The sequence below is a fragment of the Seriola aureovittata genome, chromosome 8 (genome assembly GCF_021018895.1).
Source record: "Seriola aureovittata isolate HTS-2021-v1 ecotype China chromosome 8, ASM2101889v1, whole genome shotgun sequence".
NCBI lineage: Eukaryota > Metazoa > Chordata > Actinopteri > Carangiformes > Carangidae > Seriola > Seriola aureovittata.
In genome coordinates, this window is record NC_079371.1 from 206,664 (window position 1) to 225,391 (window position 18,728).

Sequence of the window (18,728 nt, forward strand, 5' to 3'; positions counted from 1 at the left end):
AAAACAAGCAGAATTAAGTGCACCAAACCCACAAATGGAAATCAATGTGTAATACTATTTTCTAATTTATCTTTTTTTGTTTACTTTTCATAATTAAACACAGTGGAATTCTTCATTATTTTGTTGACTGCTGATAAAAGTAGTCTTAAATAACATTAAGTTACCCTGTTTACATCAACTACACTATACTAACACTTTTCATCTACGCAAAATTTTTATAATGCGATGATGTCAAAGGTTTATTTTTCCTTGGAAAACTTGTCAAACTGCTATGTTGATAGTATGTAAACAATTTTATTTCCTAACATTTTGCATTTATTGTTACTTTATGTTATTTTTAGTGTTTATAACTTTAAAACTTTCAACAAAATCATTATACAAAAGACAAAATGGCCAGACATAAAAATCAACACAGTCCTTGCGTTCCACTTATTCCAGCCCCATTACAAGTATTAGGCTTTTATTTTGAAGGAAGATGTACCATATTTCCGGGTGTTGTCGTGCACTTGTGGAGTAGATTCAGCAAGAGGCGTGGTTCCCGCATGTGTCAATCTGTGACGTTCCATTACCGCCCACCACCAAATGTATCATTATTGATCTCTGTCAGTGATCAATGAACACTGATCAATGTCTCTAAATCACTGCTCAATGTCCCAAAATCACTGCTCAATCTTTCTGTATCATTGATCTCTGAATCATTGATCTCTGTTTGATCAGTCCTTTATCAAGTCACAGTCCTTGTGATATCAAATCCTGATTTATTGATTTATAAAACTTGTGTCGTCTGTAAGAAAAATAAACTGTTGACTTGCTTTTTTGTCGTTAAAGTAACTTTACCGTCAGTGTACAAGTGACGTGATTGGTCATATAATTTATTTATTTATAGATCAAACTGATCAGATATGTGATGGTGATTAAAGTGAAACAGAAGCGTCCTCGTGAGGTGAAAATTAGTAAATACAACCAATAGCCAAATTTGTCTGTTTTTTATTTTTATTTTTAGCTTTTACTTTTACTTTTCTTGTCCATTGTTTTATTTTCTTATTCATTTACTTATTTTTTGTTTTCTCATTTAATTTTACTTCATTTTATGTAAGTCAGAGTTAACAGTTAACTGATAAAGTCAGAATTAACAGATAAAGTCAGAGTTAATTGATAAAGTCAGAATTAACTGATGAAGTCAGAGTTAACTGATAAAGTTAGAGTTAACTGATAAAGTTAACTTAATAAGTTAACAGATAAAGGTATAGTCAGAGTTAACAGATAAAAATCAGGGTTGACTGATAAAATGAACTGATAAAGTCAGAGTTAACTAATGAAGTTAACTTAAGTTAACAGATAAAATTAACTGGTAAAGTCAGAGTAAACTGAATCTCTTTATATTTTCGATTCAGACATGTGAGACTGTGAAAAGTTATAACAGGCATTTTTCACTATTTCCTGTCATTATACAAAAAGTGATCAGCGGACTAATTAATAGTGAAAATAATTATTAGATGCAGCTTTAGTTGAATACAGATTCTACCAGTGAAGAGGTCAGTAAAGGGACTGAATGCAGCTGGTTCAGATTCTCAGGTTTAACATAGATCTTTGGGCTCATCACCATCAGCTGAACATGGAGACAACACTCTGTGATGAAGATGACTGAAGAGAGACTGAAGATGTGACGTCTTCAGGGGCCACACCACCTTGTTAAAGGCCGTTTCACTCAGAGCTGGATTAAACACCTGGGGGTCCTGAAGCAAATATTTGTTGTTAGTTTCATTATTTCCCAAGAGAAACCAGCAGGACAAACAATATATAATATAATAATAATATAATATAGCCTACATTAAGACTTTTACTGCACTCACAACACTGGACACGCAGCAGCAGGTGACACACCTGAGCTGACACAGTGTGACAGTAACAGATCTAATCACGGTTTATACATTATTAGTATTATTATTATTGTTGTTATTGTTTTTATTATTGTTGTTGTTATTGTTATTACTATCATAAGCATTATCGTTATTATTAGCATTATTATTATTACATGTTAAGAACACTTGATTTGATTAATTTTTCCTCCTGAAACATGGGACAGAAAAAGTTCCAGATCGCAGCAGAGCAACGTGTTGACGTCACGGCTGTACGTCGGCTGTGGCTCGCTGTGGAGGAATGTGCGGAAACTTCTCCGTGGACACTTTTCTCTCCGCGCCGTCCGTCGAAGAAAATAAAACCACGAAGCTGCGGGAAAGTTTCCCGAAACTCGTGTAAAGTTTGGATCGGTGGAGTCGGTGAGTTTATGCGGGGCTGGGTGTGAGGTGTCGGGCAGAGAGTGCAGCCGCGGGCCGGGGTTAGTCCGAGCAGAGCGGCTGTAAAGTTGTTGGCAGTTGTGAGGAAAATGGAGGCGGTGAGTTGGAGAAGAAGGCGCTGTCCGGGGCTGATCAGGACCATGGCTAACACTCCGACACCGCGCCACCCACTTTACTCTCACTTTACCCGCTTTAACTTCAACTTCACTGGATAAAAGTAGAGGAAAAACTCCCTCAAACACTTTCCTCCAACTTTAAACCTGTGAACCAACATGTCGCTGTTTGATTCCCCCTCCGCGCTTCCGCAAACTAAGTTTGGTGAAACACTGACGGTTTAACATGGAGGCTGCAAATCACAACTCCACATCAGCTCCACTCACTTCAACATCAAGAGTCCGGATTCACTTTAAACGTGTCTGAGACTCACAGTGACAGACACGGTACATAATCCAGATGAAGGTTTTAATCTGGATCCAATCCCTGAAACATGGAGCTTTACTCACTTTTTAACCTTTAATCTGGATTTTAAGTTTCCACGTTTTACCGCGTTGTCGACGCTGAAATTGATTGTTTTCCTGCTCCAATGGATCTAAAATAACTTAACTTTTTCTTCATTAGTCCAAATTTATATTCAACTTTTAGCACATTTAATATTTAATCAGATGTCTGTCGACAGACGGTTGGTTGTGTGTGATTTAAAGTTTTCGTCACTGTCTTTGTTCACAGTGAAGAACCGGGTCGCTCTTATTAAAGTTAAGCAGAACATGTGTGGGACTCGGCGGTGTCGGTGAAGCGGTGACCCGGTCTCAGTTCGGTCGGTAATGTCGGTGTTTTCCAGAGGGACTTCTGAACGTGTTTCTCTGTGTGGCGCTGTCGACTGAACTGTGGTGCTGTTTCAAAATGGCCGACAGACGCATTTTCAGACAGCACATGAAACGTCTGGAGAGAAGTTGACTTTAGACAGTTGCTGTGGATCTCAGCTGTGACCGTTGAGCCATTATCTCAGTGTGTTTGAACTGAACTTTATCACCTTTAACTTCAGTCTCCTGAAGCTTCTGTGAGAGACTGTAAAACTCTGAGATGAGCAGCTCTCTGTCTTTATGTTTATATTAGTCTACTGGTCATTTGATTAACACAGATTAGAGCTACACAATTAATCAAAATATAATCAAAATCTCAATATGGTCATGTGTAATAACCAAATCACATGAGCTGCAGTTTTTTTTTTTTTGATAAAGGTGAAATGTGGTGTTTATTCTTAGCAACATCAGAGACGCCCCGACCTACAGATCATTTTCTCCAGACATAAAGGAACATGATTGTTTGGTACAAGACCAAAAAAAATCCCATCTTCATCATTTTATATTTTTATACTTACACTTATTAACACTAAAATCACAATATATGCCAAAATAACCTCAACATGATTTTTTGCATATCATGCAACCTTAGCACAGATGTATTAAATAATTAGCACCATGTAAGACTAATATATACCAGTGCTGAAAATATTATATTAGTATAATGATAATATTACTTATTAGTACAGATATAAACTAATCTGCAGATTATTTTCTGTTGATGGTTTATATAAAACATCACAAACAGTTAAACTTGAGTTCAGCAGGTCAGTAGAGCTTAAGTTCACTGTCATGTTCAGTGGTGAGTGATGAAATCACATGGTCTTCGTCAGTCACACTGTACAGATACTCTGCTACAAGTAAAAGTCCTGTACTCAGTATTTGACTGTAGTAATAGTACACAGGTGTGAGTCAACAGTACCAGGGTTAAAGTTCTCATTCTGCAGATTGACCACTTAAGTATAATGTCTGTTATATCACTGGATTATATATATATTATAAAGATCAATTTATTCTGCTGAGTTAAACAAACACACACACACACACACACACACACACACACACAACCTGTTTCTAAACAGCTGTGATGTCTGTCTTTATTCTGTTTTATCACTGTAGGTTTATTAAGCTGCCACTACATGTTCATTTTAAAACTAAATTGATCTCCGCCCAAACTAACACACCTGAAAACACATATCACATGACAGGAAGTAGATTGTCTCCTCTGCAGTAAAGCCTCTGAAGGAGGAACAGCAGAGACAGTTGTAGCATTAAAACAGAGAATGTAAGTGAACAGCAGCTGCTGCAAAGACAACAAGATCAGTAACACTGTCATTCATTATCATGTTGTATTCACCACTGGTAGTCCAGGCTGATGACAGCCAATCAGGAGAGACCGTGGCTGTGACCTCATCGTTTACAAAGGTCTCAATTTCTGTCCGTCCAGACTACAACAAGACCCCAGAGTTTTCAGATTAAAACACAACCCAGAGTTTTCAAAATAAAACACAACCCCAGACTTTTCAAAATAAAACACAATCCCAAAGTTTTCTAAATAAAACGCAACCCCAGAGTTTCAAAATTAAATACAACCCCAGAGTTTTCAGAATAAAACAGGCCCAGCACAGTCTCTGTTTTCAGGGTTTGAAAACTCGAGTCGTTTGGACGGAGGAGAAACATAGAAGAAGAAATGAGTTTTAAGACAAAAGCGTGTTAGTGTGGATGGAGCCTTACAGTCTGTCTCTCAGTGTGATGCAGACCAGTATTCAGTTGTTGACCTCTGACCTGTGCATCATCATGTGGTCACTGACCTCTGACCCTCATGTCGTTGCCTTTGCAGCTTTTTGTCTCTGAGGTGAAGAGCTGAACTCAGTATGGCTGCTCAGACTGTGTTCTCAGTGGAGATGTTTCCTGTGGGTGTGTCGCTGATGGAGGATGCTCAGAGTCTCAGCGACATGCCCAGGAACACACTGCCCGCCCCTCAGCTGGTGATGTTGGCCAACGTGGCGGCAGTGACGGCAGCAGAGAGCGGTGGCGGCGACGGCAGCGCGGCCGACGAGAAGGAGATGATGGAGCTGAAGACGGTGGGAAGCAGCTACTCAGACAGCGAGGACGAGAGCATCATCAGGTGAGGAGCGCCGCTGCTGAAAAATCACTGCGTCTTTACATGACCCTGTTACATGTGTGCTGACTCACCTGTGTGTTCACTCACCTGTGCCCAGGTACAGCTATGACAACCAGAACCACAGGGAGGTGTGTATCATCGAGTATCCAGAGTCTCCAGGTGTGAGCATTGAGGCCGTGGTTGTGGGGAATGAGGTGGAGGAGGAGGAGGAGGAGGAGGAGGAGGAGGAGGAGGGCGGGGTCAAAGCTGAAGACCTGTCCCGCCGCCCTCAGCCCTGCACCCCCGCCTCCACTAAAACGCCTCAGAAGGACGCCAAATGTAAAGACGGCCCCATTGTTGCAGTGACTGAGAGCGTGAAGAAGAAGAAGCCGTTCCACTGTAAGCCGTGTCACTTCCAGGCGCAGAACGAGCAGGAGTTTGTGGAACACCTGAGCTCCCACAGCGTCAGCAAGATGATGGTGGTGAACCGGGTGGAGGGGCGGAGCAAGACCAAGACCAAGGAGGCAGAGACATCTGAGGCCCACGCTCCGTCAGGAGGGGAGGTGGACGGCAGCGGGGAGGCGGGAGCCATGGCGACGGCAGGTGACATCAAAGGGCTGATCAGGTGTGAGCGGTGTGGATACAACACCAACAGATACGATCATTACATCGCTCACCTGAAGCACCACAGCAAGGAGGGGGAGGACCACAGGTAACAGAAAGTCAGGTCTGACTTTCAAAACAAAACAGTAATTAAATGAGAATGTCCAGACCTGATTGGTGTGTGTGTGTGTGTGTGTGTGTGTGTGTGCGCGTGTGTGTAGGGTGTTTAAGTGCACTCTGTGTCCGTACACCACCGTCAGTCAGTACCACTGGAGGAAACACCTGAGGAACCATTTCCCCAGCAAACTGCACACCTGCAGCCAGTGCTCCTACTTCTCCGACCGCAAGAGCAACTACATCCAGCACATCAGGACCCACACAGGTCAGTCTGGTTCTGAGTCTCTGGATCCAAGTTATTATCATGTGAACAGGGAGATGAAGAACCAGGTCTCTAAAATATGAATGAGTGAATGAAATTTGATCAGCTGACCATCTTCTCTTCTCTCTGTCTCGCTCTCTCTCTTTTGCTCTGTGAGTTGATAAAACATCAAACATTTCAGTGTGTATCCAGGTGACCATGTGGTGTGTGTGTTGTGTGTCGTACAGGTGTGCGTCCTTTCCAGTGTCCATACTGCGACTACTCCAGCTCACAGAAGACTCACCTGACCCGACACATGAGGACTCACTCAGGTGGGTCGTCCACAGTATTTTTAAATCTTAGATACAGAAACAGGTCCAGGTGAGTGGAGGAGGTCTAGAGGAGAACCACCACAGTCATGAATCTGTCCCTGATCAGTGAGGTCATCCTTCAGGATTCAGTGACTGAGACACAACTGGACTCGACCTGTGACCAGGTGGTGAGCCACAGGTGTGGACTGGTGTCACATGACCTGGACTAGAGTCAGTCCAGAGTCCTGAAACTGAGTCCAAAATCACTTTGACTTTTTCGTCAACGCCGGTGAAGAACACACGAGCAGGGACTTACCTGCTCCTCTTACCTGAACACTGGCATTACACGAAGGAACTGAACTGAGACTGTGATGGTGAATCAAACCAACGACAGGTAAAAACTGGTAGCAGAACCTTTTAACAGATAAACATCAAGAGAAGTTGAACGTTGGTTCTAAAACCAGTTCTGGTCTCAGACTGTCCTTCCTGAGTTTGTGATTGTGGTTATGTAGAAGTCGTAGTGTTTGACTAGTCTTTACACCTAGAACCATCCAGAATCAAGATCCAGGTCTGGTTCCTGAGTTCCTCCACAGGTTGTGGGTCTGACAGCTCAGACTGTTAAACTCTGAGACGGGAACCTGGTGCATCATGACTGACAGTCACTGAGTATTGTTTTGTTTGTTCCTGTCGTCACTCACTGTTACTCTTCTGTTTGTGTTGCTCTCACTGACGCAGTGGATTAACACGGTAAAGTAGTTTTCATGCTGTCACTTCCTGTGTTGTGTTATTTTGTGTGTCTGTTGTAATTCACCTCACCTGTACACACTTGTACATCTACAACACTCCTCAGGTCAGGTCTATCTGCCCTGGTGTGGACCTGATCTCCTGCATGAACAGTCTCCTCTCAGTCCAGTGTTAGTGACGTCATCTGGTCTCCATGAGCTTCGTTCAGTCTGAGCCTCGTTAGTCACAAACATTTATTGTTCAACAAACCAGGACAAAGATTTAAAATGAACAGATGTGTTTATTGATTAGTCTCTAATAGATCAGAACCATAGAGTATAATGATGTTCAGACTAAAGTCAGAATGTGTAGGTCTAATAAAAGGGACACAGTAAAGGCCACGCATACAGAAACAAGGGAACTTTTTTTGTTGCCAGGATCCTTGTTGCCAAGTTTTTTTTTCATCTGTATAAACACCCCCGACAGGCAAGTGACCCTGGCAAAAAATTCACTTCACTTTCAGGGCTTCCCTACATGCACTCTGACTGATTGTAATAATTCATCAGCTAATAATAATTAATCACATCGACACGTTTGTGATGTCTCAGGTTTGGTCGTTGAGACAGACACTGTCGGTACTGAGGCAGATCACTGCTCAGCTCCAGGTGAAGACGACAGTAACATCAGTTTATCTGAAAGATCACTGACTAATGAAAAGGTCGTTTAAAAATTAATTTTAGAACAAAGACCATCTGGATGAGAAAATATTCTGTCTACTGAATGATAAACGTTCATGAAACAAAGATGGCTGCCAATCGATTCATAATGTATTAATGTCCCACAGTTTGTTTGGTGTTAAAATGGAATTATGCTTCTCTGAAGACTCAATAAACTCAATGCAGACCTGTGCCAGAGAAGGGTGTTATGGGTAACTGTAGGTCACACAGGCCCTGACCTGTGCATTAAGCAAGCTGATTGGTTGATCCAACTTCCTGTAGAAGAATGCAGAAGAATAATCCCGGTCTTGTAGTAAACGTACAGTCGCTGATACACAGACGATATCAGCTGAGGATTTCGGTCCTCAGGTGTATCTGTCAGACTCACCTGCTGCATGAAACCCTGTAGTGCCCTACCTGTACACTGCTACATTATCCACTGCTGCATCATAACATCTGACCTCTCTGTCTCCAGGTGAGCGTCCCTTCAAATGTGAGAGCTGTAACTACCTGGCAGCCAATCAGCACGAGGTGACTCGCCACGCACGGCAGGTCCACAACGGCCCCAAACCTCTGTCCTGCCCCTACTGCGACTACAAGACTGCCGACCGCAGCAACTTCAAGAAGCACGTTGAACTCCACCTCAACCCTCGCCAGTTCCTCTGTCCGCTCTGCAAGTATGCCGCCTCCAAGAAGTGCAACCTGCAGTACCACATCAAGTCCAGGCACTCGGGGTGCAACGTCTCCGTGGACGTCTCCAAAGTCAAACTGCGTGTCAAGAAACCCAGTGCTGATGGTGCGGACGAAAGCCCAGACTCCAGAACAAACAAGTTTGACAATTCATCCAGCGTCGAGGAGGACTTCGACATGGGAGACAGGGAGGAGGACGAGGCTGTGGACTCGAGCCCGATCAATCTGTCGATCAGAAAAAGCAGCCGGCCCAGCATCGCACAACCTGTGCAGAGTGAAACACCGGACAAGGCTCAGAGGAAGTCCACCATCACCTCTGAGAGCGAGAAACCACCAAAGGTGAAGGACAAGGCAGAACCGGAGAAAAAGGTCACGACGAGGCAGAAGAAGACAGAGAAGGTCCACGAGAACCCTGCAGAGAACACAACAGTTAAAGAAACCCAGACTGAGACGATAACAGCTGCTGTAACTACAGACAGCAAGGTGAAGAGACGAGTGAAGAAGCTGCAAGCAGAGAAACTGACTGTCCAGGACCAAGCAGATGTACCTGAAGCACAAAAAGACCAAGTGAAGACAGAGAGGTCTGGACAACAAAGATCCAAGGACGAAAGAATAGTGAGGCAAAAAGTGGCTAAAGAGGAAGAAAAGATGAAGCTAGAGAAAGAAAAAGAAGAGCAGAAGAACGATTGCAGTGGAAAGGAGAACAAAAGCCTCAACAAGCCCAGGAAGTCTGGATCAAAGAAGTCAGAGAAAGTTACAGAAAACGTTGAAGAAGCTCAACAGAAACCAGAAAGTCCTGAGAAGAATCGCAAGGAAAAGGTGGTCAAAGAAAAAGTGGCAAAGAGGAAAGCAGTGGAGGCTCTGGATCTTTCTAAAAAGTGCTCGTCTGAGACGCTGTCCAAGACCAGACGACTGAAAGCCACAGAGAAGCTACAGTCAAAACCTGCTGCAGAAGACTCCAACAAGTCCAAGGATGCCACTCCAACGCAGCACAAGTCCAACGGAACTACACCAGTAAATCAGAAGAAGACCAGGAACTCCAGCAAGAAGGCTGCAGGCCTTCAACCAGCTGTGGATCCAGCTAAAGATGAGACGTCTGTCAGTCCGTCCACAGAGACTCCGTCTCTTCAGCTGGACGACTCAAAGCGAACCACAAACCACAGCCTTGCACACACCAAACCCCCCCGAGGTGAAACAACTCCAGTGGTAGAAGAGACTCTGAACGAACATTCAGAGAAGATGGAGGTAACACCCATCTGCAGCTTAGGTGGGGACACACCTTCTCCAGCTGAAGACCGACCTGCTCCCACCTTCCTTAAACCCACATCGCCACCTTCTCTGGTGCTTTCGAGCCAGCGGATCAAACCGGCCGACCCGGAGGACGACGAAGGAATCCACAGCAGTCACGAGGGGGGAAGTGACATCAGCGACAGTGCCTCTGAGGGCAGTGATGACTCCGGTCTCAATGGCAACGGTGCTGGGTCTGGTAAGCTGCCAAACGACCCAGAAACGCCCACCGACGAGATCCCGACACCAACGGAGCTCAAGAGTCACATGTGCATCTTCTGTGACCGCACGTTCCCTCTGGAGGTGGAGTATCGCCGGCACCTGAACCGCCACCTCGTCAATGTCTACTACATGGACACCAGCAAAGGACAGAAGTGAGGATCTGTTTCCACGGCAACGTTTTGAAACTTTGACTAATGCCGCTCTGATGAATGAAAACAGAAAAGACAGTTTACCGTGTCCTCATGAATATTAACACACTAACTGAACCTGTTTCTACAGAAGGTCATAAATGCTCAGATCTGACCATCAGCTGGTGTCTCTTATTTCTGTCAACATCAGTTTCTTCAACGTTTGTATTGTTTAATGCCACGAGTTGATCTGATTTTCTAAATGACTCTAAATGCAGCACAGAGACCCTCAGTGTGGTCCAGGTCACCAAATACAGAGTCCAGATTGGGTCAGTGTGGCGTCAGGATGACACTGTCCAGTATTATCACAGTGAACACCAGCAGGTGGTGCTGTCACACTTCTGAACATTAGATTACTTTTGTACCAAACCTGTGATGAAGTCTTGTCCTGACACCCGGTCTGGTGTGCTACTTGGATCTGAAACGTTCTCCACAACTTTCCAACTAACTTTACATTAAACATGAGAATACTTTGTTTTCTACGTCTGAGAGAACCGGGTTTGGATCAGTGAACTTGGGTCTCGGGTTGTTTGGTTCTTGGACCCTGGTATACCTGCTTTATTTAGTGACAGGTCTCTAAGGTCTAATGTCCAGGTCTTCATTGTTATGTTGAACCAGACCTGAGGGTCTGACCCGAGGTCCAGACCTGAGGTCGTCTTCTCTGTAAACATGTGAACAATGTTTTTATCGTGTGTCTCGTTGACTTTGTTATGAACTGTTTTTAAAATCACTTTATTGATGATGTCATGACGTTAACAAGGTGTATTAACGGTGATGTCACTCTAACATCGACCTGCTCTGTTACAAACTGTGTTGTGATGACGATGTGATGTCAGAACAGCTGTTTGTCCAAATATTGTTTCTGAGCTGAACGTTGATTTTTCTGTTTAAACCTTCAGTGCCTTTGACAATCAGTCGTTTCTGTGACACTCGTTCTCCTGCCTGAAGTTGGTCTGACATGGAGAACGTGTTTGTTGGATCACAGCTCCTTCACCAGAGGTTTCCCCTCTCCACTGTACGTTCTTCTTAGAACAGATTTAGTTAAACTGAGGCTGTAGCTGAAGAAAAAGATTAAATGCAACTTGTTTCCTTGTAAATAATTTTGTGCAATATTCCTGTTTAGTTGAGAAGCCAAAGTGAATTTCAGTGTCTGTGTAGTTTTCTTTTTTCTCGTCTCCTATGATGTTTCCTCTGATGTTTCCTCAGATGATTCCTACGATGTTTCCTCTGATGTTTCCTCAGATGATTCCTACGATGTTTCCTCTGATGTTTCCTCAGATGATTCCTACGATGTTTCCTCTGATGATTCCTCAGATGATTCCTCAGATGATTTCCAGTGACATGAAGTCAGGAAGATGAAAGTAAAAATTCTAGCAGCTAAAACTGAGAAACAAACCAGAGATCGACCAAATCTGAACTTCAGATTCACTGAGTTTGTATTTTTTTCTATCAGCAGCTGTTTGTTTTCTTCTTCAGACGTCACTGACCTGATGACACAGACTGAGGTTCACATCATTAGAACGGTCTCATGTATTGTCACCTGTCTGCAGGTAGAGGGCGCTCTTCTACAACTAACATTAAAAATTAACTGTATCATAACTGCTCTTTTTTAATAAAGACTTTCACAATCAACAGGTTTGTTTCTGTCTTCAAAGAAAAATTTAAAAAACTCTAAACATCAGTAAACAATAAACATGTATAAAGACTCATTCATAAACATATTAAATATTTCAATCAGGAACCAGTGACCTGGTTCTACATAGAACCAGAACCTTAAGAAAGAAGTCTCTGGTCTGACGTTCTCCTACTGCTGTTCCATCATGTGACAGTGACAATACAAAATGAACAAACATTACGTCACGTGACATCAGCATGACATCAGCATGACATCATGTGACGTTGCTGCAGTGGAGAAAACATCCTGATGGAGCTCTCACACACAATTCATCGAGCTGAGGTCAGAGGTGATCTCCTGTAGAGACACTTTGTTCTTGCAAGCAACATCTGTCTGTTCTGTCCACATCTGTTTCTGCTGTCTGGACAGTCAGAGTCGGACACCTGCTCCTCTACCTGTCCCTCAGTGTCCACCTGGTTCACTTCTTCTTCTTCACCTGCAGCCTGTCGACTCCTCTGGACGTCAGTCCTCCGTCCAGCTGTCCCGGAGTCTTCATCAGTTTGTAGGCCGTCGATTTTCTGATGCGTTCTCCTTTCAGAGAGACGATGTGAGGGAGGAGGGGCGGCGTCCTCAGACTGAACCCTGCTGCCTCCGGACCGTGGACCCTCAACAACACCTGATCACCTTCGACCGCCGTCACTGCCACCCAACCTGCACACAGGACAGGGACAGAAGGGAGAGGGGCAGTTCATCAACATAGACGACATAAAAATATATTTCATGGGGAAAATAACAAACAAGTCCGTGAAGAAAAAAAAAAAGTGACGATAGAACAAACAATCTTGTTTGTAAACACTCAGTGTGTGATGTCATGATTGACAGCTGTGACTGACTCGTGATTGGGTCCAGCAGTTGTATGGGTGGGGCCTTGATACTGTAGCCCCATCCCCTGATCAGTACGATACAGACTCACAGGGGAGGTGGAGGTCAGAGGTCAGAGGTCGGAGGTCTTTACCTGCAGACGACAGTTTGACATCAGTGGCAGCCTCCAGGTAACCTCGACCCTCCAACCTGAACTCCTGAGGAACCAAAGCTGGAAACTCCTTCATCCGCGCCGACCCTCCTGTAGGCACCTGAACGCACCACACACATCAGTATTATAACTGTCATCAGAACAGCTGACTGACCATGTGACCATGTGACTCACCCCCAGCAGGACGTGTCCCGCGTGTTTCTCATAAACACTGTCGGCCTTCTCCAGACTGGTGACATGAACCGGGACCCGACCTGAGGCCACCACTGAAAACCAGCAGGACTTGTGTCCCTGTAGAGAACGAGTCCATCAGAGACATGGTCCAAACAACAACTGATCAATCAATAACTGATCATCAATCAATCACAGAACATCTAGTTTTCACAGTTGTCGCAGGACGAGGAAAAAATTCGCTTCAATTTATTATCAAGTTCTGCAGCTGAGACCTGGTCCTGGACCAGGACCTGGACCTGGTCTTGGTCACTGACCTGCAGGAAGTCGATCCTGGCCAGAGCCCCCACGAACAGACTCATACTGGGCTTCAGCACAAACGTCCGTGGGATGAGAGCCTGAGTGGGAACCACTGACCTCACTTCCTGTTCATTCAGCAGGCTGAGGATCTGGGCAAGAGACATTAAGACGCAGAGAGAGAGGGAGATTATTGGCCCACCCCCTTCTGTCAACACTCAATATGTGAGGGGGGGTCAGGTTGTCTCACATCATTCTCCTTCAGGATCCCCGGGGTGTCGTACAGCCAGTGAGCGTCCTTCAGCTCGTTGTAGGTAAACTCCTCCGGCGTCCTGCTGGGACCTGAGGTCAGAGGTCAAAGGTCAGAATCAACAAATCAGAAGGCCCGACCCCCCCAAGGTAAGTGTTCTTCTCACCTGTTGCCTCCTCCTCTTCATTTTCTCCAAATGCCAAACTGTCAGGATCAAACTGGATCTCATCGGGTCTGGATCTGACGTCAGACCGGAATGTTCTGCCAACACGACCTGACCAGGAGAACAGGTGAACAGGTGAACAGGTGAGAACAGGTGAGGTTCCATTGTTTAACCTTGTTAACGTCCATATGATGTTGTTATATAATACAGACGTATGATGATGAAATAATCAACCTTGTCAGTACAGAGAGAGAGAGTTAGCAGTAGCACAACCGCTAACACTGTGTCAGCCACTGCCAAACACCATAAACAAATAAAAGATGCTAACTATGCTAACCGCTCTGAAGGATGCTAACTATGCTAACCATTCTGAAAAGATGCTAACTGTGCTAACTGTTATGAAAAAATGTGCAAACTGTGCTAACCATTCTGAAAAGATGCTAACTACGCTAACCGCTCTGAAGGATGCTAACTATGCTAACTATTCTATAAAGATGCTAACTATGCTAACCTCTCTGAAAGATGCTAACTATGCTAACCGCTCTGATCCGTCTGCTAGTCTCTGGTTCTGGTCTTAACAGACTCCTCATGTGAGTCTGGGTCTGAGTCTCTCCGATGTTTCCTCCTCTAAACATCTTGATGCTCTCTGCTCTTTCACCTGTCCACCTGGAGCAAGCAGGTGGTGGGCGGGGCTCAAGGCCTGATCCAGGTTTCTGAATCAGGAAGTAAGACGAGATGAAAACGTGTGAAACTAAGTATGAATCACAGCAGAGGATTTTTAGTTTAAAACATGGAGGAGTTTGGCTTCAGCAAAGGAAACATGTCATATTACCCTCCTCCCCCGTCTTACCCACTAGATACCCCTGTCTGCTGAACTGCCTCAGCCTCCTCAGCTCGTCAGGTGACAGCTCGCTCTCCGTCTGTCTCGACGCCTCGTTCAGTCGCTCCTGACGTCTGAACATCCTGTACGGAGTCGGGTTGATGATGGGAAACTTCAACAGGTTCAGAGTAGTCCCTGAACACACCACAGCAGGAAAACACAAACACAGTCACATGATGAAGAGTCACATGACGCAGACCAACAATTTATAAACATTATGGACCAGAGAATATGAATGTGGACTGATAATTATTGATCAGTGTTCAGACAGTGAGTCATAATGAAACATCAATAAATTCAACTGGAATACTGTGAATTAAAACTGATATATACATACATACATACATACATACATACATACATACATACATACATACATACATACATATATAAATATATATATATTTATTTATATGTATACCTATGTATATGTACGCTTATATACAAAGAGTGGAGTTACTAAACTTGTTTGAGTCAGAGAAGAAACCATGAACCACATTAAAGGCACAGTTGACGTGTTTTGACGTGGGGGTGTGTGAGGTCGTCATATATAGCTGCTGTGGGCGGGGCCACGAGAAAAAACCTGTCACTTTTAAAGACGCCCACTGAAACTACTACCATCTGTTTAAATGAAGCTTCATGTAGAAGATTTCCATCTTTATCTTCCTGTGAAAACAGCTCTTTCCTTTGGCACTACATTTCTCAACTGCTGAACTACCGTATTCCTGCGCACAAGCACCTACGGAGTGCACGTATCACGCCGCAGCCGCAGGTCAGCTGAGTGAATCAGAAAGAGCTGATAAGCTGATAAAGATGAAAATATTCTACATGAAGCTTCATTTAAACAGATGTTGGATCATTTTTAAAAGTTTCTAAAACAGGTGTTTTTCTGGAGGCCCCGCCCACAGCAGCTCATCATCAAGTGTGTTCATCATAATCTACTGCAGGTAATGTACCGATTATAACTCACACGCTCCCACGTCATAAAACCTGAGCTGTCCCTTTAATGTTATTATTGTTAATGTAATTAGTGTAATAATTGAGACCACCGGTGGGCTTCTTGGTGGGGGCTGGTTCTGCTGGTTCTGGTTCTGACAAACAGTAAAGTGACAGAGGGTGGATGTGTTCTGGTTCTGACCGGGCCATGGTGAGATCGTGGCCTTGTGGATCAGGTCAGAGGCCTTGGACTTGCAGAAGTCAGAGTCCAGCAGCGTGTTGAAGAGCGTCGACTTCCCCGCGTTGGCGCTTCCCACCAGGTACACGTCACCTTTGTACTTCCAGGACCTCTGCAGGCTGGAGATCAGGGTCTCGATGCCGTACCCGGTCTTGGCGCTGATGAGGTGGAGGTCTGTGACCTGGCCCCCGAAGCCGGCCTCCTGAGAGTACTGGGCGAGCTGCCGCTTGATCCGCCGTAGATAGCCAGGTGAGTCGCCAGGCAGCAGGTCAATCTTGTTGCCGAGGACGACCACTTGCTTGTTGGTCCCCACCAGCTCGGGCAGGTCGTGGACGATGGAGTCGGGGAGGTCCAGCAGGTCCACGATGAGCAGCACCAGGGCCTGGCGGGGCCGGATCTGCCGCACCACGTCCCTGTACTGGTCTCTGGACACCTGCAGGTTCAGGGCCTTGTGGTGGTGGGTGAGCAGGTGGCAGCGCTGGCAGGTGGCCCCCCGCAGCCCCCCCTCCTGCAACAGCACCTTGTACTTCTCACTGGGCAGGTACCCGGGGGCGTGGACAGCGGCGCAGTGCAGCACGGCACCGCAGCCCGAGCAGGTGGTGTCGCTGACGGGCTCGTCCACGTCCGGAGTCCCGAACACCTTGTGCTCACCTTTACCTGCCGCCTTCTTCTTCTTTGCAGCCACCAGGTTTTCATCCAGCGGGAAGTTCACATCCTGGAACTGGATCAGAGAGTCAGGGTCCACCTCCTGCTGGGCCCCGCCCCTCAACACCTGCAGCTGACGCTCCAGAGACCTCAGGTGTTTCTGAGGGGGGACAGGGGGAGAGACAGGAGGGGGAGGGGAGGGGAGGGGAGGCTGGAGGACCAGGTGTTTCTCCTCCTGATGGGGATCTGGATCTGGATCTGGACCAGGGCAGAAGAGGAACACAGAGATCACTTCAAGACCAGAACCAGAGCCACAGGAAACAGACCTGAACCAGGATCTGAGACCAGGACCTTTCTGAGGAGGGTCTCAGTCTTTCTGGTGGTTATTCTTCATCATCTTCATCATCTTCTTCATCTTCATCATTATTGCTGTTGTTATTTATCACAACAATAATAACGAAACCAACAACAACAACAGTCTGTTATGATTAGAGTTTTTCTCAGTCGCTTACTTACTTCGCTAGCAAAACACCATGGATTACCTGCAAAAGCCAGTCTCTTGCTCAAAATCCTTAGTAAATAACTGTGTCAATGAACATGTCACTGCCATCAGATGACAAGTCCTTGTGTTATTGTGTACGGATAAGACAGTCAAATTGCTTAGTCGTGTTGTCAATATAACAGTGTCTCTGTAGGGATGTTCTGATGTAAACTATGGCTAAAGTTTTGATGACACTTATTGTAAATTGTAAGTTACACCTTAGTGTATTGATTGCAAGAGACTGGACAAGATTCACATTTACGCTTTTACTGTTTGTACTGTAATTTGTTGACAGACCATGTCATTGTGATACAGAAAGGCTTCGTCTGCCTCTTCCTCTGTTTTGCCTCCCAACTCCTCCGACACGCAGCCTCACTCCTCTTCCTCTTCTTCTTCTCTCTGGCTGTTGACCCCGTCCAATTCCTTGTCCTTCCATTGTCAAACATTGTAACATTGTGTTGTGCTCCGGCTATATATATATATATACTTGCCAGTTGGTTCATGAGATGCACCTTTGAGCTATTTCAGAAAACTGGTTGATCATTTGTTGATCAAATGCTTCACACATTCAGGACAGATTTAGAAAAATAAGTCTAATGGAAATGTATAGAGATATGTTTGACATATTATGACAACTTGTTCAACCATTTTGCATGTAAAGACTTATGCAATGAACTAATGCCTAAATGTTGTGGGGGGTGAGACTATTCACAGAGACCCATTATAATACATTTTGATCAACATGACATAAGCAACTGATAATGTAGGAAACAGCAGAGAATTGTACATAATCATTTGCATGATGAACCAAAGCATTTGCAACTTGTTCAAAGAAATGAGAAACTGCTTTCTTGATGTGCACAAGTGACACAATGATGTGAAGATTGAACAAGTAGTTTTGAGAATTTCAATTCTGATCTGAGAAACGAACCAAAGCGACTGAGAAAAACTGTAAACTCACAGCTCAGTGTTCTGACGTGACAGACCGGAAACCAGTTACCTTCAACTACCTCACCAAGATAATAACCTGGTTGCCTTGGTTACCTGGTTACCATGTGTATAGTTAAAATCAGACCATTCCCGCCTGAATGTCGCAGAGGAAAGACCTCAGACCCTGTGAGTCCAACAGGGTTCGGTCTTCAGGTACTGAACTCTGGACTCTGGTACCGGTCTGTGACGTCAGTCCCGATCTCACCTGTACAGTCTGGGAACACGAACTGTTCCTCCAGGTCCGGGTCTACGGTGCAGCCCCGGACTCTTCCTCTGTCTCTGCTGCTGAGCTGCCGGATCAGAGTCCGTCCTGAGCCCGGTACCGACCTTCCGCGGCCCGCAGAGGCCGCAGCGGGGACCTGACAGAAGACGGTCCTCCACAGCTGCCGGAGGACACACACCTGGAACACCTGGAACATCTGGAGAGCGGATTCAGCTGCGAACACTGAGATCACCTTGGAGCTAGAACACACGCGCTTGTTGGCATGCTACTTCCTGGACGGATGTGACGTCAAACTCGTCGTTTGTTTATGATCCGGTAAAAGGCATAAAGAAGTTTTAACCTTTATTTTCAAAATAAAACCAAACATGTCGCCTGCAGGATCGATCA

At 45.1% G+C, this 18,728-nt stretch overlaps 2 protein-coding genes across 2 annotated transcripts; one reads left to right on the plus strand and one right to left on the minus strand.

Moving 5' to 3' along the window:
* Positions 1–2,132: 2,132 nt before the first annotated feature.
* On the plus strand, positions 2,133–11,991 carry rest (RE1-silencing transcription factor). Its single transcript, XM_056382579.1, has 6 exons — positions 2,133–2,279; positions 4,998–5,285; positions 5,380–5,973; positions 6,086–6,246; positions 6,471–6,554; positions 8,448–11,991. The coding sequence occupies exons 2-6, from the start codon at positions 5,032–5,034 to the stop codon at positions 10,325–10,327; spliced, it is 2,973 nt and encodes a 990-aa protein (XP_056238554.1). The 5' UTR covers positions 2,133–2,279; positions 4,998–5,031; the 3' UTR covers positions 10,328–11,991.
* Positions 11,773–18,628, minus strand: noa1 (nitric oxide associated 1). Its single transcript, XM_056382580.1, has 9 exons — positions 18,324–18,628; positions 15,907–16,845; positions 14,739–14,903; positions 13,892–13,999; positions 13,726–13,817; positions 13,496–13,627; positions 13,182–13,298; positions 12,990–13,107; positions 11,773–12,685 (listed from the first exon to the last, which is right to left on the minus strand). The coding sequence occupies exons 1-9, from the start codon at positions 18,535–18,537 to the stop codon at positions 12,453–12,455; spliced, it is 2,118 nt and encodes a 705-aa protein (XP_056238555.1). The 5' UTR covers positions 18,538–18,628; the 3' UTR covers positions 11,773–12,452.
* Positions 18,629–18,728: the final 100 nt, after the last annotated feature.